The following is a 17,661-nucleotide window of genomic DNA, read 5'->3' as shown; positions in this document are numbered from 1 at the left end:
GATCTCAGGGTCATGGGATTGAGCCCTGAGTCAAGCTCCACACTCACCGGGGAGTCTACTTGAGGATTTTCTCTCCCTTTCCCTCTGCCCCTCTCCCCATAAATAAATAAATAAGTAAATAAATAAATATTTTAAAATAAAATAAAGACAAGATCAATAGTGGTGCTGGACAGTCATGCTAGAGCCTGAGGCAAAAAGACAAACTAGTAATACTGGGTGGGTTTCTCAGTTCCCCTTCTACAGGAAGGGGTAGGTGCTTGAGAAAGTACTCGACAATGTGGATACTGTAAAGGTAGAAATGTTTTAAAGTGAATTTCTAGTTAAATAATCCCAAAACCAACTGTAGTAGCCTGTGTATGAATTGTACACATATACAGATGATCTATGCACTCACAGGCTGTAAAATAATAGGTTTGGCATTCGGGTTTATGTATCTCCAGCCCTGACCCAAAGTGGGAAAACCACTGTCTTGACCAAAATGGTCCACATGTTGACTGGCTCAAAGTTATCCTGATCAGAGAAGAGAGAATTAAAATCTCCCATAAACCTCTAAGCCTCCAGTTCTATAGTCAGCCAGGTTGATAAGGTCCAAAAAGCAACAGCTTTCTGTATTTAATACAAGGCTGTGTGATTTGGATCAAGTGGACTCCATTCTCGGAAATTCCTTAATTCCCCTCCCCCCCTTCTAAATTTTTTTTAAATTTTTCTGAGAGCGTGAGCAAGCAGGAGGAAGGGGCAGAGGGAGAGGGAAAGAATCTCAAGCAGATTCCCCATCAAGCACAGAGCCCCACATGGGGCTCGACACAGGCTCGATGCCACGGCCCTGAGATCATGACCCTGAGCTCATGACCTGAGCCAAAATCAAGAGTTGGACACTTAATTGACTGAGCCACAAAGGCACCCCTTTGATTACCTTTTGAATAAACTTTCTTTCCTTCCTTCAAATGTCTGTTGAACGTTTACTTGTGGCCCAGGCCATGCTATGTGCTGACCACAGAATGATGAACAAGCATAGGAAGGGACAGATGATGAACGAATCAATAAATAGATGCAACGTGGCAATTTCAGCCAGTGTTTAAGCCTTGAAGAAATTAAAACAAGATGCCTTGCAGGACTGGAGGCAGAGGTGCCTTTAGATTTAGTGGTCAGTGTGATTAGAAGTGGGGGGGGGCACCTGGATGGCTCAGTCAATTGTCTGACTTCGGCTCAGGTCCTGACGGGTTCGAGCCCTGCATTGGGCTCCTTTCTCAGCAGGGAGGCTGCTTATCCCTCTCCCTCCCCCTGCAGCTCCCCCTGCTTGTTCTCTCTCTCTCTCTCTCTCTCTCAAATAAATAAATAAATAAAATCTAAAAGAAAAGAAAATAATAAGGAGCAGGGGCCTAACATGACCTAACACACTGGTTCAAGTTATAAAAAGATCTCCTGGGCTGCCGGAGAGAATCCCCTAGAATTGCAGCCGATAAGGCCAGGAAAATAGTGGACTGGACCAGGGTAGCAGCAGTGGAGACAATGGGCCCAATCGGAGCTGGAGCAAAAGGTGTGTTCCCCTTTAAGAAGCCGGGCCGCAGGGGCGGGGCAGAGGGCTGTTAGGGCCGGCCCACGGCCGGAGGCCTGACGCGGGAAGAGCCTCCCCTAGGATTGCGCGCGCGCCATGCGGGGGCGGGACGTGGGTGAGCCCGCATGGCTGGCTCGGGCCCCGGATGAGGAAGTGCGGGGGGGGGGGGGAGCGAAGAGGAAGAAAACCATAGAGACGAACAGGCGGTGGCGGCTGGAGCGCCTCCGGGCTCTCTCGGCTCGGTAGGCTCAGGTAGCTTTGGCTGCGACGGGGCTGCGGCTGCAAAGGCCGGCCTGGCAGGGCGAGCGCGGGCCGCGGAGCAGGCCTCAGGGTAAGAGGCCGGGGGCGGGAAGGCTTCGGGCGCAGCCGCCCCGCCCCACTCCACCCTGAGGGGACCCTCCGCCGGGCGTTGCAGGCGGAGGGGGAGCCCAGGCCCCCCTCCCTCTTGGGGCGCCGAAGGGAACGGAGGCTGTTCTGCGGGCGGCGGAACGACCGGGGGAGAGGGAGGAGACCAGGCCCCGCGTCGAGAAGGGGAAACGGCTTCTCCGAGTCATGGCTCCGACGGGGGAGAGATGCTCCTCTTCAACCTCGATACGGCGGGGGACCCCCAACTTCTTGAGGAGGGCGACGCCCCTTGTTGTGGGCGTACGCTTTTCCCCATCTCCTGTGCATTTTGTCAGCGGTGCGATACCCGCGCCCGGGGTGCGAGGGGGAGATTCTAAACTTATTTCAATCGGAGGGCTAGTATAAAACCCCTCAACAAGACCTTTCCCCCGATTTGGTCAGCACTCCCCAGATGAAAAGCGAGACTCAACTTGCCTAAAAGTGTTGGGGGGGGGGTTCTTCCTTCCCTGTAAAAGAGAGACTTAACCTTCTTTCTTTTATTTTTCACCTTTGCCCATAGATATAAAGAGGAAGACCCTGAATTTACTTTGTAGTATTAGAAGTCAGTCTCTTCCCCCCTCCCCCAATCACGTCCACAGAGGGAGCCTCGCTTCTCTTCCCGCAAGTCTCTTGGTGTGCAACGAGCTCCTTTCCCTTGCACAGTTAAGAGCATGGCGTCTGGAATGTGGTAGTTGCAAGTCTGTCTCCCACTTCCCATCTTCGTGACCTTGGTTAGTTGTTTAACCTTTCTGAGTCTCAGTTAGCCCATCTCTAATTTGGGTCCTCTTTGTACAGCATTGTCTTGAGGGCTAAGGGAGAATTTGTGTAAGTGCTTAGGACATTGTAAGCTTTTGGTAAATTGTTGCTGTCATTGTTACTTAATTTGCTGCTGCTGCTGTTGTTGTTGTTAAAGAAAGAAAACTAGTATCTTCCATAGAGACCCAGATTTTTCCATGCATGCCTCCTCCCGTCCCCACGCCCACATCTCAGGTGTTCAAGCCATCCGTTCTCACTGGAAAGGAGACTTTTCCCCACCCTGGGGTGGAGAAAGAGGCATTTCTACTCCCTTTAGATTTTTCCATGCTCCCCAAATTAACAAAGAGGGCCTCAGAATAAGCAAGAGAAAAAGACTTTGTTTTTGGAAACAGGTCTGTACTCCAAGAGGGAGGCAGGACTGATACTAAAAGCCGGCCTTCCCTTTGTCCACAGAAGCTATCACTTCTTTCTGACTGGTTAGAGATGTCCTCTCCCACTCCCCCTACCTGCTGTAGTGATTAAAAAGCTTCCTGCTATCTGCACACCTCCCCCTCCTCAAAGAGGGAGCTTCCAACTTCTTTTCTCAAAGACTCTCTACCTTTCAGAGGAGGACTCTTTCCTGCAGTGTATTTAGAGTGGCCCAGATGGTTTCCTTCTCCTTTTCCTTTAAAAAGAAATGAAAATCTTTTATGCAGAAATCCTTTGTCAGAAATCAGGAGCATTTTCACTGTTTCACTCCCCATGTGGAGACAGAGGGATCCTTTTTCTGCATGCTAATAAAGGAAGGAAAAGGGAAACAGTGCTTGATGCTTCTGAGATTTCCTGCACACTCCATGTTGAAGAGCTGGGCCCTCTTTAGTATATAGACTTCCCTACCCGACTTTCTGTTTGTCTAGAGATCTCGTTAAAAGATTCTTCTTTCTCTGTCCCTCAAGAAGAGGCCCCTTCTCCGAATGCTCTCATGGAGGCATTGGCTACAGTGTCCGAATCTTGGAAAAGAAAGCCCCTTTCTCAAGGTGAAAGGAGTGTTGTGAACTTCTGAGGGCCTGATCGATATTGTGAGTATTGTCCCTTGACACAAGTGTGGCAGCGCCTGGTGTTACTAACTGTTCTTCGTTTTGAGCAGCGCTTTTGCATTGGAATTAAAGGGAGGGGAGACCTTCAGACTGGGGATTATTGGGCACATGGTTTTCTGTTCTGATGTTTTCTTTGTTTGATTCTTTTTTCTACGTTTTACTTACTGCTGTAAACTTTGTACTCCCAGAACTTTTGTTTTAGGGGGTGTTTGAACTGCTAAACTGAAAGGGCACTTTGTCAGGTTTTTAGTATTATAAAATGTATTCTGATGAGATTGAGAACTGCAGCGTTAATCTTTCACTGGTAGTTTATTTTCTTTTCTTCATGTTTTTGTTATTTGGTAGGATAGGAATTAGCGCTGCCACTAAGAAAAAGCTTTCCATCTTTTTTGTGTGTAAAGTGTTCTTAAATTACCTCCTATGCCCTGAGTGCCTGCAGTGGGGCTTAGTTGGAACTCTACCACCATTGTTGGTATCTATAGACGCACTTCGAGAAACAAAGAGATATAGAAAAGTTAGATCGTTTAGAGTCGTGGGATTTTTATGGGTGGCAGGACCCTTTGAGGTTATTTTGTTTAACTTGTTCATTTTACATGTGAAAAACAAGCCCAGGAAATTTAAGTGACACATTCAAGGCCATACAGCCCACAGGATAGGGACTGAGGTCTCCCAGTTCAGAGACCAGCAACTAGACTGCTTCCCAGCATTGCTGTTGCATTTGACATAGAAAGGTTTTGAAATGATTGTTCTCAATTCAAAACAATTTTTTCTTTTATTGGGATAACTTTACTGCATACTCTCTATAAGTATGGGTCTTTTTTCAGGGATAAGTCCATTCCCTAAACAATCTAATACTCATTTGTGTCATGGTAAAGATGACAAGCCAGTAGCAGCTGGTAAGAGTTGTTTGTGAATCTATGATTTATTTTTTGCTTATACCTCAAACTAGGTAATTAGCCAGTGTGCTCACCAGGTAGGTTGGTTATAAGTCATTAGTAAGGATTAAGCTATAAATCCCTGCCTTCATTTTATGAGTATGTATAACTCACTGTTTCCTTTTGAGGTTTACTTAACACTTTAATGTAAAAACTTCTATGGTTGAGGCAGAGAGCTGACATTTGGAAAGATACTGATAAAATAAAGGGATAATACACTTACCAGTTATTCTTTATTCCTATTTGGATCTTGGGAAACAATGTTTAAAAATGTTTTAACAGAAGTAATACATACTTACTGTAAAAAAAAAAAAAGTACAACGTATAAGTTGTTTGTGATCCTCTCACCCAGGGTAATACGGCTAATATTTGGATTATATTCTTTCAAACAGTTTTCCTATGTGCATATTTTACCAAAATAAAAGAGTTCTGATGTTTAGTTTGATAAACTATCCCAGGCAGCCTTCTTTGTAGAGTTGTTTCTCTACCCCATTATTTTTAATTGTTCCATTATATTTAGAAATTTAGTTTTAATAAACTTGAATGTCTGGTTAAAATTTTGTTCTGTTCCTGCAGTCTGTGGCATTACCAATATTTTGATAGATGGCTAAAATAAGAGTTTGGTGGTGCAAGCTAGTGAACTAAGAATAATTTTAATCTGCTGCTCTAGGCTTACATCTAAATATTACTTCAACTCTGAGGGGTCCAGATGAGACACTCCACTGTTCTGGGTGACTCAACTGCAGATACTGCTCAGAAATTCAAGGACCCAGGATAGGGCAAGGAGAAAAGGAGAGAAGTCTGTTTTGCTTCAACAGCCAATGTGCTTAGTTGTTTTACAGGTTGAAAATTCTTAGAATGATATCTTTACCAAACAGAAGATTCAAGAGGTGAAAGCTTTGTGGTGGTTGGCTTTCGTAAACTGGAAGTTATTTAGGGGGGAACCAAAGCTTTAAAATTCTGTTTTGGCCAATGCCAGTTTACAGCACAGATGCATGCATTAAGAAACGTAACAGCACTGTTTTCCTTGAAGAATATTTTGAACCGTTCTTTGTGATTATCAATATTGCCTCTTCATGATACAGATCTGTTTAGTAAATGTGTATTTGTGCATGATCTTGTGTTTGGAACAAATCCTGAATTAGGGCCATGGGAATGGAAAGGAGTGGGATTTGTTAGAGACACTGCAGGAGTTGAGTCTGTGGGCTACAAGTGCTAATGGAACAACAGGAGGAAGGTCAGATATAGTTGTGTCTGGGGATTCAAGTCTGAGCTCTAGAGTAATGGGGGTGTTGTTACTGAGAGAGGCAACAGGATAAAAAATAAGCTTGTAAGTTTACTGAGAACATCTTACTCATCTTTGTTTTTCTTAGCTGTTTTTATGTAGTAAGACTCAATTATCATTGGGTTGAATGGGTTCTATCTTAGACATGTTAAGTTTGGGAGGGGTGCCATCCTTATAAATGAAACATAGGTCAGGAATTTGAGAAAAGATGGGAGCTGGGGACAGGTGTTTTTGTTTTTGTTTTAAATCAGCTTTCAGATATAATTTGCATATCATACAATTTACCAACTTAAATTGTACAATTTAGTGGTTTTTAGCATAGTCACAGAGTTGTGTAACCATCACCACAATCAACTTTAGAACATTTTTATTGCCCCCAAAACTATTAGCAGTCACTCCCAGTTTTTCCAGCTCTCACTAAGGAACCACTAAATCACTTTCCAACTCCACAGATTTGTCTGCTCCGGGTATTTTATATATATGAGATTTTATATGGTTCTTTGTGACTGGTGTGTTTTACTTACCATAATGTCTTCAAGGTTCATCCATGTTGTATCACAAATCAGTATTTCCTTCCTTTTTACAGCCAAGTGATATTCCATTGTACGGATGTACCACATTGTTTATCCATTCATCAGTTGATGGACATATAAGCTGTTTCCACTTTTTGGCTATTGTGAATAGTGCTGCTATGAACATTTGTCTACTAGTTTTTGTGCATGTGTACCTGAGAGTGCAATTGTTGGCTCGTGTGGTCACCTATACTTAAAGGGACAGTTTAGAGTCATCCACATAGCAGAAAAGCTGCAAAAAAAGGTGAGGTCATTAAAAGAGTGAAGCCTGGAATGGGAGGCGTGTCAAAGATTAAACTTTTGAGAACACTGACACCTTAGTGGCGGGTAAGGGAGAGGAACTCTGAGCACGTGGTGGTAGCAAGAGACCCAGAGAGCCCATCTCGGTTAACAAACCTGATCTTTTACAGTATCCTTTCCTGCACTTACTCTTCTGGTCTGTATGTGGTATGATAACCAAAAACTGGATTGTATCTGTTGTCGTGAAAGGGAAACTGAACCAAATGAAAATTGAGCACCTCCTCCCCTTTTTTGGCATTGAATAGCAATTCTGCTTTAGCTGTTAACCCCCACATACACACACACACACCCTAAGTGGCCTAAAGTCTAAAGTGCCTCTAAAAATATCCAGGAGCTAGAGGAGAAAGGGGAAGATTGTAGCTCCAAAAAGGATATGTTTTTGTCAACACCAGTTATGAAAGTGTCTCGTTTGATTCTCACCATACTCCTGGACACAACAATTTATCTCTTCTTGCTGCTTTTTTGGATTCAGATTTTTTCATCGGCCCTCCTGTGCTCTCTAAACTTAAAGGACCAGCAGTCTGATTTCCTATAATTTCTAGTATTTAAGTTAGTAGTGTCATGTTATATACTTTTATTTTTGGGGAGGAGCCCTTCAGAACATTAAGGACACCCAGTGGATGAAAGCATAGTAATGTGAGTAAGTAAACTATCCACTACACGTTGGAAAACCGGAAGAAAGGCAGAATGGTCCAAAACGAAAGGACCTGTTATCTATCCTGCCTCAGGGCCCCGGGTTCAGTCTTGATAGCATGCGTCAATCAGTGGGATCTTCTGTGCAAGGAGGAAAGATTGTAAACCCAGGAATATTCAAGGAGTAGGTGCTTCTTGACCTGGAGGCAAGTGCCTTTTGTATAAGTGACATGTGTGGGCTCCCCCAGAAAATCAGGGCAGGAATAGAGACAGGGTCCAAGGAAACTGAGTTGTAAAGATTTACTTGGTGTATTGGAGAGTCCCTCCTGCTCAGAAATCTGAATGTGGTCAGTGGAGAGAAGGTGAGAAAACTCAATAGTCAAAACAGTTTGGTAGCCAGCAATGGATTTTGCTTGTATGTAATATGTTTATTTTGGGAAAAGATGGATGTTAGAAAGTGGTAGGAGTAGAAATCTGCTGGCTTTCTGCAATATCCTTTCATGTGTGCATTTTGGCCAAAGGGATTTGCCTATACCTTAGGTAAATCGTTGTTATGAACTCAGTTGCCGGAAATTTCTCGCCTCTTCTCTCCTTTTGTTAGGATTAGGGGAAAGCATCAAGAATGAAATCATGTAGTATCTTCTTTGGTTAACCAGCTTCCACCTTGGTCAGGTCAAAGTGAATTTTGTTGTGGAAACTGCACACATTTGGTAGACTAAAATGGAAGAGTTACCAATCAGGAAACCCGAGTTCCAAGTGTACCATTCCCTAGCTGTGTGTGTGTGTGTGTGTGTGTGTGTGTGTGTGTGTGTGTTAACTTTAATAATGTAGTTTTATGAACTACACAAATATGCATATTTTAGCAAATAACTCATGTTTTCGCTATTCAGCTCAAGAGGTGAAACATTCCCAACACTGTGGAAGCCCCTTGGGTACCCCCCCTCCTCAGATTAACCCTGTAATATTTTAGGCAGGTCACTTTTACCTCTTCAGTGTGATGTTAGGATCTATAACGGAATAGTGATGGCTGCTCTACTTTGCTCACAGGGTTGTGAGAATCAAATTAGTTGTGTCTATGAAGGCACTTGGAAAATGTCAAGATGCTGAATAAAAGGGTTCTGCTGAAGGTCTGGTTTAGTAGCGTCTTGTGCTAGTCTGGGTAGACACAGCTCAAGTGTTTGGTAAGCAGTACAGGAATGGAATTCTGTTGTCTCTAAACATCCTTTCATAGAGAATTATTGTTGAGGAAAAGTCAGTATATTAAATTCCTCGGAATCCCTCAGTATATGTTCATTCAGCAAGTATTTACTGACTACCTTCTATGTGCTGAGCTCCTCTCCCAGGCAGTGGGGATATAGTAATGAACAAAACAGGCAAGGTTCATGCCCTGAAAACAAGTAGAAAATCATCTTTATCTTCTAATTTACATCATTTCTATCCTTGGATGCTCAGACATGCTCATCTACATTTGCTGGCCCTCCAGGTTTAAACTGAGAATTGTTCATAAGGCAGTATTTGGGGTTTTTTTGTTTCTTTTTTTTTTTTAATTTTTATTTATTTATTCGACAGAGATAGAGACAGCCAGTGAGAGAGGGAACACAAGCAGGGGGAGTGGGAGAGGAAGAAGCAGGCTCATAGCTGAGGAGCCTGACGTGGGGCTTGATCCCAGAACGCCGGGATCACTCCCTGAGCCGAAGGCACACACTTAACCGCTGTGCCACCCAGGCGCCCCATAAGGCAGTATTTGAATTGAGATTAGACAGATGTCTATTAAAGGTTTAAGGTATGTATTTTTCCACTAAGTCACAGTCTTTAAGGAGGATGTTTTGGTGCCAGATGTTGTCAGCATTTGAGGTAGAAATTTTTTATTGTCCTTATTTTAGCCAGTTTTAGCTGAAACAGCTTTCTTCTACCCTGCAAGGTTTTAAACTTTTATCCCTTCCTTTGATTTGTGTCAGGGTGAACCATTTGATGTAAAAGACTTGACTCCATAATCTTCCATCTGCCCTAATGCTGTCATCCGGAGTAGAGACTCAGCCAGTTCCACTTGATTCCTCCATGTCTGCCGGGGTACAGGAATTATACTCTGAACTCCCTGTGAGTGTCTCCAAAGAGCTTCATGCTGACCCTGAGCCAAGTGTGATTCCAGATGTAAAACCCGGAGTCTCAAGCTCTCTCATAAGTCAGAGTAGGGCAGTGCCCTTGGAGCTGCAGAGGACTCGTGCGGAAAGTTGTTGTGAAGAAACTTCTGGCACCTTGGATCATGGGGGTGAGCCTGGGCGGTGTGGGCTGGTGGACTCCACAGCAGGAGGTTCTGTGGCTTCGGGGATCTTGGATAGGGAAGAGAAAACCAAGAGCATGGAGCTAAAGGTCTTCAGAGATCAAGGGGACCAGGCGGAAATTGTAAGAGACCCCTATGAGGGAGCAAAGGAAGACCCACATCAACATTCCACAGCTGCTGGAGAAAAGATCAGCCCAAGTCAGGTAAGACGTGAGATCTCAATTCAGATGAGTGTGAATGACAGCTTTCCAGAGTAACACTTCACATGACAAAGTACAGATGCTGACAGGTAGCTTATGATTTGTTCTTGAAACATTTCCAAAATGTTGAGTTTGATGTTAACTTTCTTTTGATGATATTTCAAAACCTTTGTGTCACATCAGACACTTGAAAAGAGAAAGTGCTTATCTAAGGAAAAAGTGTCACTTCTCTGAAGCAGCTACCATATGTGGAATGTTGAGTCTTCTGGTAGTCATGTGATATTTCTGCATCTGATTTTAAGAAATGGTGGATACTCATTCCTTAAGTTTTGGTAGCATCACAAATAGGATGGAGGGACAGGTCACAGAAATATCTCTGAGGGACTCTGCTGACCCAGGTAGAGCTTCATAGAATGGATACCCTAGAGGGATCTCCATATTTCGGGAGCTGGTCCTTAACATTGCAGGTCCAGAGACTTGACTTTTATTTTTTAATGTATCGGAGGTTATTGTCTCCAAAGGACTGACCCATGCTAATCCACTTCATGAGAGACTAAACTATAAATCAGAAAGCCAGTTCTGTAATTCACAGTGAAAAGTGGAGTTAATACTTTGTAGAAATGGTCACACTGGCTGGTCAGTATGTCTTCTCCCCGTAGGCAAGCCTACATGGGAAATCAAATCTCTCTCTGTAAGTGTGAAATTAGAATAATAGGGTTCAGGTAGGCAAGACTAATGATTTAGTGAGCTGTGATAGCCTGAGGAAGCCAGACTCCTAAAGGAATATACCTGCCAAGTACACTAGAAAACTTACTTTCTCCTCTGGATAGTGCTTTAGACCAGGGTTCAGCAAACTTTTTCTGTACAGGGCCATGTAGTAAATATTTCAGACTTTGCAGGCGGTAGGGTCTCTGTCAGAACTAGTCAGCTCTGCCCTTGTAGCATGAAAGCAGGCATAGACAATACATGAATGAGTGTGGCTGTATATCAGTAAACCTTTTATATAGACACAGGTACTGGCCCATGGGCTATAGTTTGCCAACCCCCACTCTAGACCCACAAATAAATTCATATTCCCTGGGTTTTCTGGGCTAAGCTCCATTTCCCACCTTATAAATATGTCATTTGTTTACACAGGTTACAGGGCAAAATCGATTGTTGTTAATAGGCTTCATACATTGACCATAGTTAGGAATAGTTGAATCTTTAGATAGCGGTAATTAAGTAAAATACCAGGTTTTATGCTATGATAACCTACCCTTAAAAATATAAGTGAGGTAACAGATTCAGGATCTAAAAGTTTCTTTCTTCTTGATATGGTGGGCTTGGTCTAACAAGATGAAAATTTTCTGTAATTTACTTAAATTTTCATGTAATATTTGGTATAAAATAAAAATATCATAAATTATGAAGTACATAATACAATACATACACACATATATATATGCCTCCTAACCTACGATCTAGAAAATTACTGTCCCTTTCTCCCTCCCAGCTCCACCTGAGATAAATACTATTTTGAATTGTGTAAAGCAAAATGAAATTTAATAGTTATAAATGTAAGACTTTTTTACTTGGTTCCAAAAAGTGAACTTCATAAGTGGGGGAAAAAAAAAAAAAGCAGAAGTACTTTTGGAGCAACAAAAGACCTATAGGTTTTAGCTAGTCAATTAGAATTGACTTTGTGGGATAGCCACCAAGAAAAGCCCATTTGCTCTTAAATGTACATTAACAGAAATGTGTTACCTGGACTGAGAAGTAGCAGTTGTAGTCTGTTGTGTGTTGGTTAGTCTGTAGTTAGAGTATCACACTCGCAGTCCCCTCTCCCCACCCCAGCACTCAGATGAGCTCAAGATGCCCCTGGGGTGGGGAGGACAGAGGGAAAGCAAGGAATGTGTCAGTGTTGGGGTCACTGGCCAGAGTGGATCCTGTCCTCTCCTCCACGTGCTGAGCCTGGTGTCACATGTATCATGTGTAGGAAGAGTATAGAAAACCAGAAATGCGTTCATGATAAAGAATTCACACTAATGACAGAACCTGAAAATACACCATTGGAGGCCAGTTGCTTGGGTGTGTCCTGTGAAAGAAGAATCAAGGCAAGCCTTTAAGAATTTGGAAAGCTATCAAGCAGAAGTGGTTCTGTTGGACACAGGCTCTGTAGAAGACATAGTGATAGCTCAGTCATTCTCAGGTCAGAGGACCCTTTGAAAATCTGAATGAATGCTACAGATCTCTCAGAAAAGCAAACTACTAATTCAGAAGGTTTGCAGAGCCCAGACATCCTTGGACATCAAGATAAGAATTCTTGCTAGATTGGCAAAACAGCACAAACAGAACACAGTTGGTGAATTAGGAGAACATTTTGCAATATATATCACAGGTAAAGGACTTATCTCTCTAATATATAAAGAACTCTCTCTTTTTTTAAAAAAGATTTTATATGAGAGAGAGAGTGCACAAACAGGGAAAGGGGCAGAGGGAGAGGAAGAAGCAGGCTCCCTGCACCCAGTGCGGGGCTGCTTCCCAGACCCTGGGATCTTGACCTGACCGACTGAGTCACCAGGCACGCCATAAAGAACTCTTTTCCTTATTTTAAAGATTTTATTTTTAAGTAATCTCTACACCCAGTGGGGTTTGAATTTACAACCCTGAGATCAAGAGTCGCATGCTCTACTGACCAAGCCAGCCAGGCACCCCACTAATATACAAAGAACTCTTAGATTGGGGAATGGAAAACCCAATAGAAAAATCAAGGAAGGACTTGAATAGATGATTCATTTCTGTGTGTGTGTGTGTGTGTGTGTGTGTGTGTGTGTGTGTTCGTGTGTGTGTTCTTAAACACATGAAGAGATGGTCAACCTCACTTATAATTAGAGAAATGTAATTTTAAACAGTCGAAATACCACTTTTTTACCTATTAGATTGGAGAAAATAGAAAATTATGGCAACATATCTGATTGGCAAGGCTGTGAGGAAAAAGGTGTTCTCACTCATTGCTGGTGGAAATGCATACTGATACAAACTTTCAGAAGAGGAATTTGGCTGCACCTAACCAGAAAGCATATGCTCTGACCTGTTGACCTAGCACTCTCATTTCTTGGAATCTACCCTGAATATATACCTGCAAATTATAGAAATACATATACCCAAAGTTACTATTTGCAGCATTGCAAAATGTTGGAAGCAACCTAAATGTCCACATGTAGGAGAAAGGTTGAATAAACTGTAGTATGTATATGGTACATCCATACGTGGAGCACTATGCACCTGTAATAAAGAATTGAGGATCTCCACGTACCGATATGGAGTGATTTCCAGGTGTGTCATGGCTCCCCAAGACCACCTCCAGGTTTGGGGATTCACTGTAACTCACAGGACTCAGCGCATGGTCATATTTGTAGCTAAGATTAATTGTAACAAAGGATATATAAAGCAATGAGTGGGGAAGCATGGTGCAAAGTCCAGAAGATATCAGGTGCTGGCTTTCAAGAGTCCTCTCCCACCGTAGTCACACACACACACAGAGCCTTCTCCAGGAACAAACTGTGACAACATATGTGAAATGTGGTCTACCATGGAAGCTTTTTAGAACCCAGAGTTTTTACTGGGGTCTGGTCCCATGGGCATCCTCTGCCTGGCACATACCAAAATTCCACACTTCCAGAAGAAAAGCAGGTGTTCAACATAAACCCCATTATTATATGGGTGCACCAAGCCGCTCTTACCATTAGGGAATGTTGGGAACTTTCCCAAAATCTAAGTTCCCACATGAGCCAAGGCCACCCTTGCAAGCAGGCCTTTCTAAGGGTAACAGGCCTGCTATGTTAACTGTCTTCTGCAGGAGAGGGCAAGTAAACATCTGTTGTATACCCTCTTTCATTCAAGAAAGAAGGGGAGATAAGTATACAAATATCTGCTTGTTTGTATAAAACACACATGCGTACACATAGGAAAGATAAACCAGAAATGAATGGGTTTGGTTACCCATAAGAAGTGGGAGCAGGGTAGAGAAAGTGGGAATGGGATAGAAGGAACAGAAGGAAGTGACACTTCTCTGAGTACATCTTTTTGTATATTTCTGAGTCTGTACTTGAAAAATAATTAGACAACCAGAATGTGAGAGGAACCCAGAATTGAATAAAGATTCTAACAGTGACTCTTAACTGTATTACAAATGAATAATGAAACCACACTAAGGGGGGAGATGAAGAAGAAAAGTAAGCCAAGTACCTTTGGGAAACAGTATTTTGACTATATACTTTTAAGTCTATCCAATAAACCCAAAGCTTTTTTTTTTTTTTTTCTTTTTGAGAAAGAGCAGGGAAGGGGGGACAGAGTGAGAGGGAGAAAGAGAGAATCTTAAGCAGGCTTCATGCCCAGCGCAGAGCCCAGTGTGGAGCTCGATCTCCTTACCTGAGCCGAAATCAAGAGTCAGACACTCAACTAACTGAGCCACCCCAAACTTTAGTAAATTTATTTTTCACAGGGGTGTGGCTTAGCAATTCCTAAACTGCTTTATGTGTGTTCTAGGATTGAGCAAATAGGTAAATATTGTGGATAATGAGAGTGAGCCAGGTTTCTCACTAACAACTAAATTATAGATGGGGGTGGGTTGAGGGCTAGAATGAACCCTGTGGTGTGGAACTAGAATTGAAGTTATCAGTATGAACTTCCAGTTTTTAATATACGTAGATAGCTACAGAAATGTATACTATATGGGTATGTGAGGTCGGGTCTAGAGGCAGTGACACTTCATTCATAACAGTGAGCACCCAGTTCTTGGTTTCTGAATAACATTTTCCAATTAAAGGAACCAAGCCTTTTTGGGGAAATGTTTTGGAGGCTGGCACAGGATGAGCTTGGAACAATTTATGGTTAATTGCTCAGAAAATTAGGAGACATAACAAAAGGACACAGGAGCCAACTTGAAAGGACTCCCAGTGGCTGAGACTGGTACTGTTTGAACTTAAATAATGATAATGAATTATAACCCATAGAATAAAGCAGGTATCATGAGCCCATGCTGATATAAAATAATTGAATAAATAACTTGAAAAAAGAAAGCTCTTAAAGAATTCTAATTCATAAATATAAAAGGAATCATGGAAATAAATCTCCATTTGGCAACCATCACAGTAATAATCATCTCAAGCAAGAATCCTCAGTGGATGTTAAAACTAGTGGCTTAAAGTTTAAGTGAGGAACAAGTATTTACATTGTCTCCAAATAGCTCCCCTATAAGATACTTAGTAATTAGCCAGTAATAGAATCGTTACAAGGTATACAAAGGAGAAAATAATCACAGTGGAGAAACCTGATAGACCCTACCCGAACCAAGTGTTAGAAGTTCACCTCCACAGGAATGAGCCCCCCCACCCCCCCACCCCCCCGCAAAGCCATGTACCTCCTGAGAGGATCCACCAAGAACCAGCATCACTTCTGTGAAATTCCTGCCCCCAGAATGCATAACCAGAATCTACTGATGAAACATCAAACCCAAATCGAGGGACTTTCTTTTCAAAAGTGTCAAAGTTACAAAAGATGAATATCTGAAGAACTATCTCAGTTTAAGGGAGAACTTAAGGAGATGTGATGACTAAATGGATCATGGGAGCCTGAATTGGATCCAGGTCCTGAAAAAGGACTTTAGGAAGCCATTAATAAGATTTGAGTAAATTCTGTAGTTAGTATTATTATTAATAGTAGTTTACTGTCTTGATAACTATTTGGTGGTTATGTGTAATATAGTAATACTAAGGGAAGCTGGATGAAGACTACAGAAAATTTTTTGAACAGTATTTGCAAACTTTATTTTAAAAAAAATATATTATTCACTATACAGTAAGTACATCATTAGCTTTTGATGTAGTGTTCCATGATTCATTGGCAAACTATTTTTTTATACATCTGAGAGAAATTACCTCTAAGTCAATTGTTTAAAACATTTAAAAGTTTTAAACAGTAAAAACAACCAAAAAAACCCTTCTTGCTTGAGGGGGACAGAATTTAAGTCAATAGGAAAGGTACTTTTTCACATCTAGGCCAGTTTAGAAATGGGTTAGTTTGTGTGGGGAAGTCATGTTTATGAAGAGGCTGAATGACTGAATGACAGGAATATAGCAGAGGGGGTTCTAGTTTGGACATGCAACCGGAGAACTGTTCTTTTCCCATCCCAAGGTTCTGTGATTTATTTCTAATAGCCTTTAGCAGCGTTCCACAAAGTTCTTTTCCTTCCTTCAGCTGTTCCTCATCTCAAACCAGCAAAGAGGCCCAGTTGGCCACCGCCTCAGGTTTGTGGCACAGTAGTACTCAAAGATTACTACTTACCCACTCCTCTCTGTTCCCTCTGGACCAAAATCCATCACGACAGGAAAGGTAGTGACTTCAGAACCTGGCTCCAGCAATAAGAACTTGCTGTAATTGTGAAAGACAGCCACCGAGGCTTCCAGGTCATGCATCGAATGAATTCAACAGAGTCCAGTTTGCTTGGTGAATTTCCTAGTTCAAGAAGAAGGACTGCGCTCATTTTTAGACGTTTGCACTTTCCTATATCATGGTTTCTGATGAAGCCTAAACTGGTTTTAATTCACTTGTTTAATTCATTCACTTGCTTAATCTCATTTCAAGTCATTATAGGTTTTTGTTGTTGTTAACAGAAAAAACAAAATATGTGTTATTTTATGAGGCAACTTATTTTTAAATGTGTTAACTTTTTTTTGCTTTTTTTTGTGGTAAATGCACATAATGTAAAATTTACCATTTTAATCATTTGTTAATGTACAGTTCAGTGGCATTAAGCACATTCACATTGTTGTATAACCATCAACAGCGTCCATCTGCAGAACTGTTTTCGTCTTCCCAAGCTGGAATTCTGTACCTATTAAATGCTAACTCCCCATTACACCATCTCCCCAGTCTCTGACTACCATCATTCTCCTTTCTGTCTGTCCACTCTCGGGACCTCATCTAAGTGGAATTATAGTCTTTGTCCTTTTGTGACTGCACTTAACATTTTTTTAAAGATCCACTTAAAAAATGTAAATATTTTAACCATGAAATACTTGAATCGTGAAAAGGAAAACCAAAAAATAATTCTTTCCTGCCTTATGATTGTGTCAAAAAGGCATAAAAGCTTGTAACTAATAATTTGATGCTTTGATCAGGAAACCACTCTGTTAGGAAGAGAGAAGAAAGGCAAAAAGGAAGGAGGGGACAGTATCAGAACAGGCTCAGTGGCGGGGACAGCTGCAAGAGCCAGACTGAATGGTGAAAGAAAGAATTCAGTTCTGAACTCACTTGTAGGACAAAGGTCGACAACTCTGGTACACGCAGAGGTTACCAGCCAGGATGTGGACAACCCTGGTGTTATTTAATAATAAGAATAAGAATAAGAATAAGAAAGAGATGGGTATGTGATATTCCATGTATATGATTTATCATTGGAAACTCTTTATACAGTGTGTGGTGGGGTTTTTTTCCCCCTTCTTTTGTTTTTTCCTGGTCCTTAGATACAAGCTGTAGGGTGTTCAAGTTTTTATATATTTTACTTTTTTTTCCCCCTCTCATAGTGGTTGATGTGCCTGGATTGAATATGCTATAAAAGCTTTGGTTCGAGGATATGGTACTTTATTTGTGCTCAACATAGACACAGAAAAAGTTCTGATTTGTGTGTTATCTGTTGTAC

General features: G+C 41.9%; 1 protein-coding gene across 8 annotated transcripts in view; it reads left to right on the top strand.

Annotated features, from left to right (window-relative positions):
* The first annotated feature begins 1,743 nt into the window (after window positions 1-1,743).
* Window positions 1,744-17,661, top strand: part of PRR14L (proline rich 14 like) — a 53,491-nt gene continuing 37,573 nt past the window's right edge. For 3 of the 8 annotated variants that reach the window (XM_045791426.2, XM_087857243.1, XM_045791425.2), the window contains exons 1-2: window positions 1,744-1,886; window positions 3,631-3,753. Coding sequence is in view for 4 of the 8 variants with exons in the window: in XM_045791416.2 (XP_045647372.2) it covers window positions 9,507-9,980 (474 nt within the window). In the remaining 4 variants the exon portion in view is untranslated. Of the gene's footprint in view, window positions 1,887-1,931; window positions 3,754-9,454; window positions 9,981-17,661 lie in introns of those variants that run through there. The other 5 variants (XM_045791416.2, XM_087857242.1, XM_045791417.2 and 2 more) reach the window with 4 other exon arrangements.

The sequence above is a fragment of the Ursus americanus genome, chromosome 30 (genome assembly GCF_024610735.1).
Source record: "Ursus americanus isolate L20-20 chromosome 30, mUrsAme1.1.p, whole genome shotgun sequence".
NCBI lineage: Eukaryota > Metazoa > Chordata > Mammalia > Carnivora > Ursidae > Ursus > Ursus americanus.
Note: the sequence above shows the minus strand (reverse complement) of the source record. Positions and strands in the feature narration are given on the sequence as shown.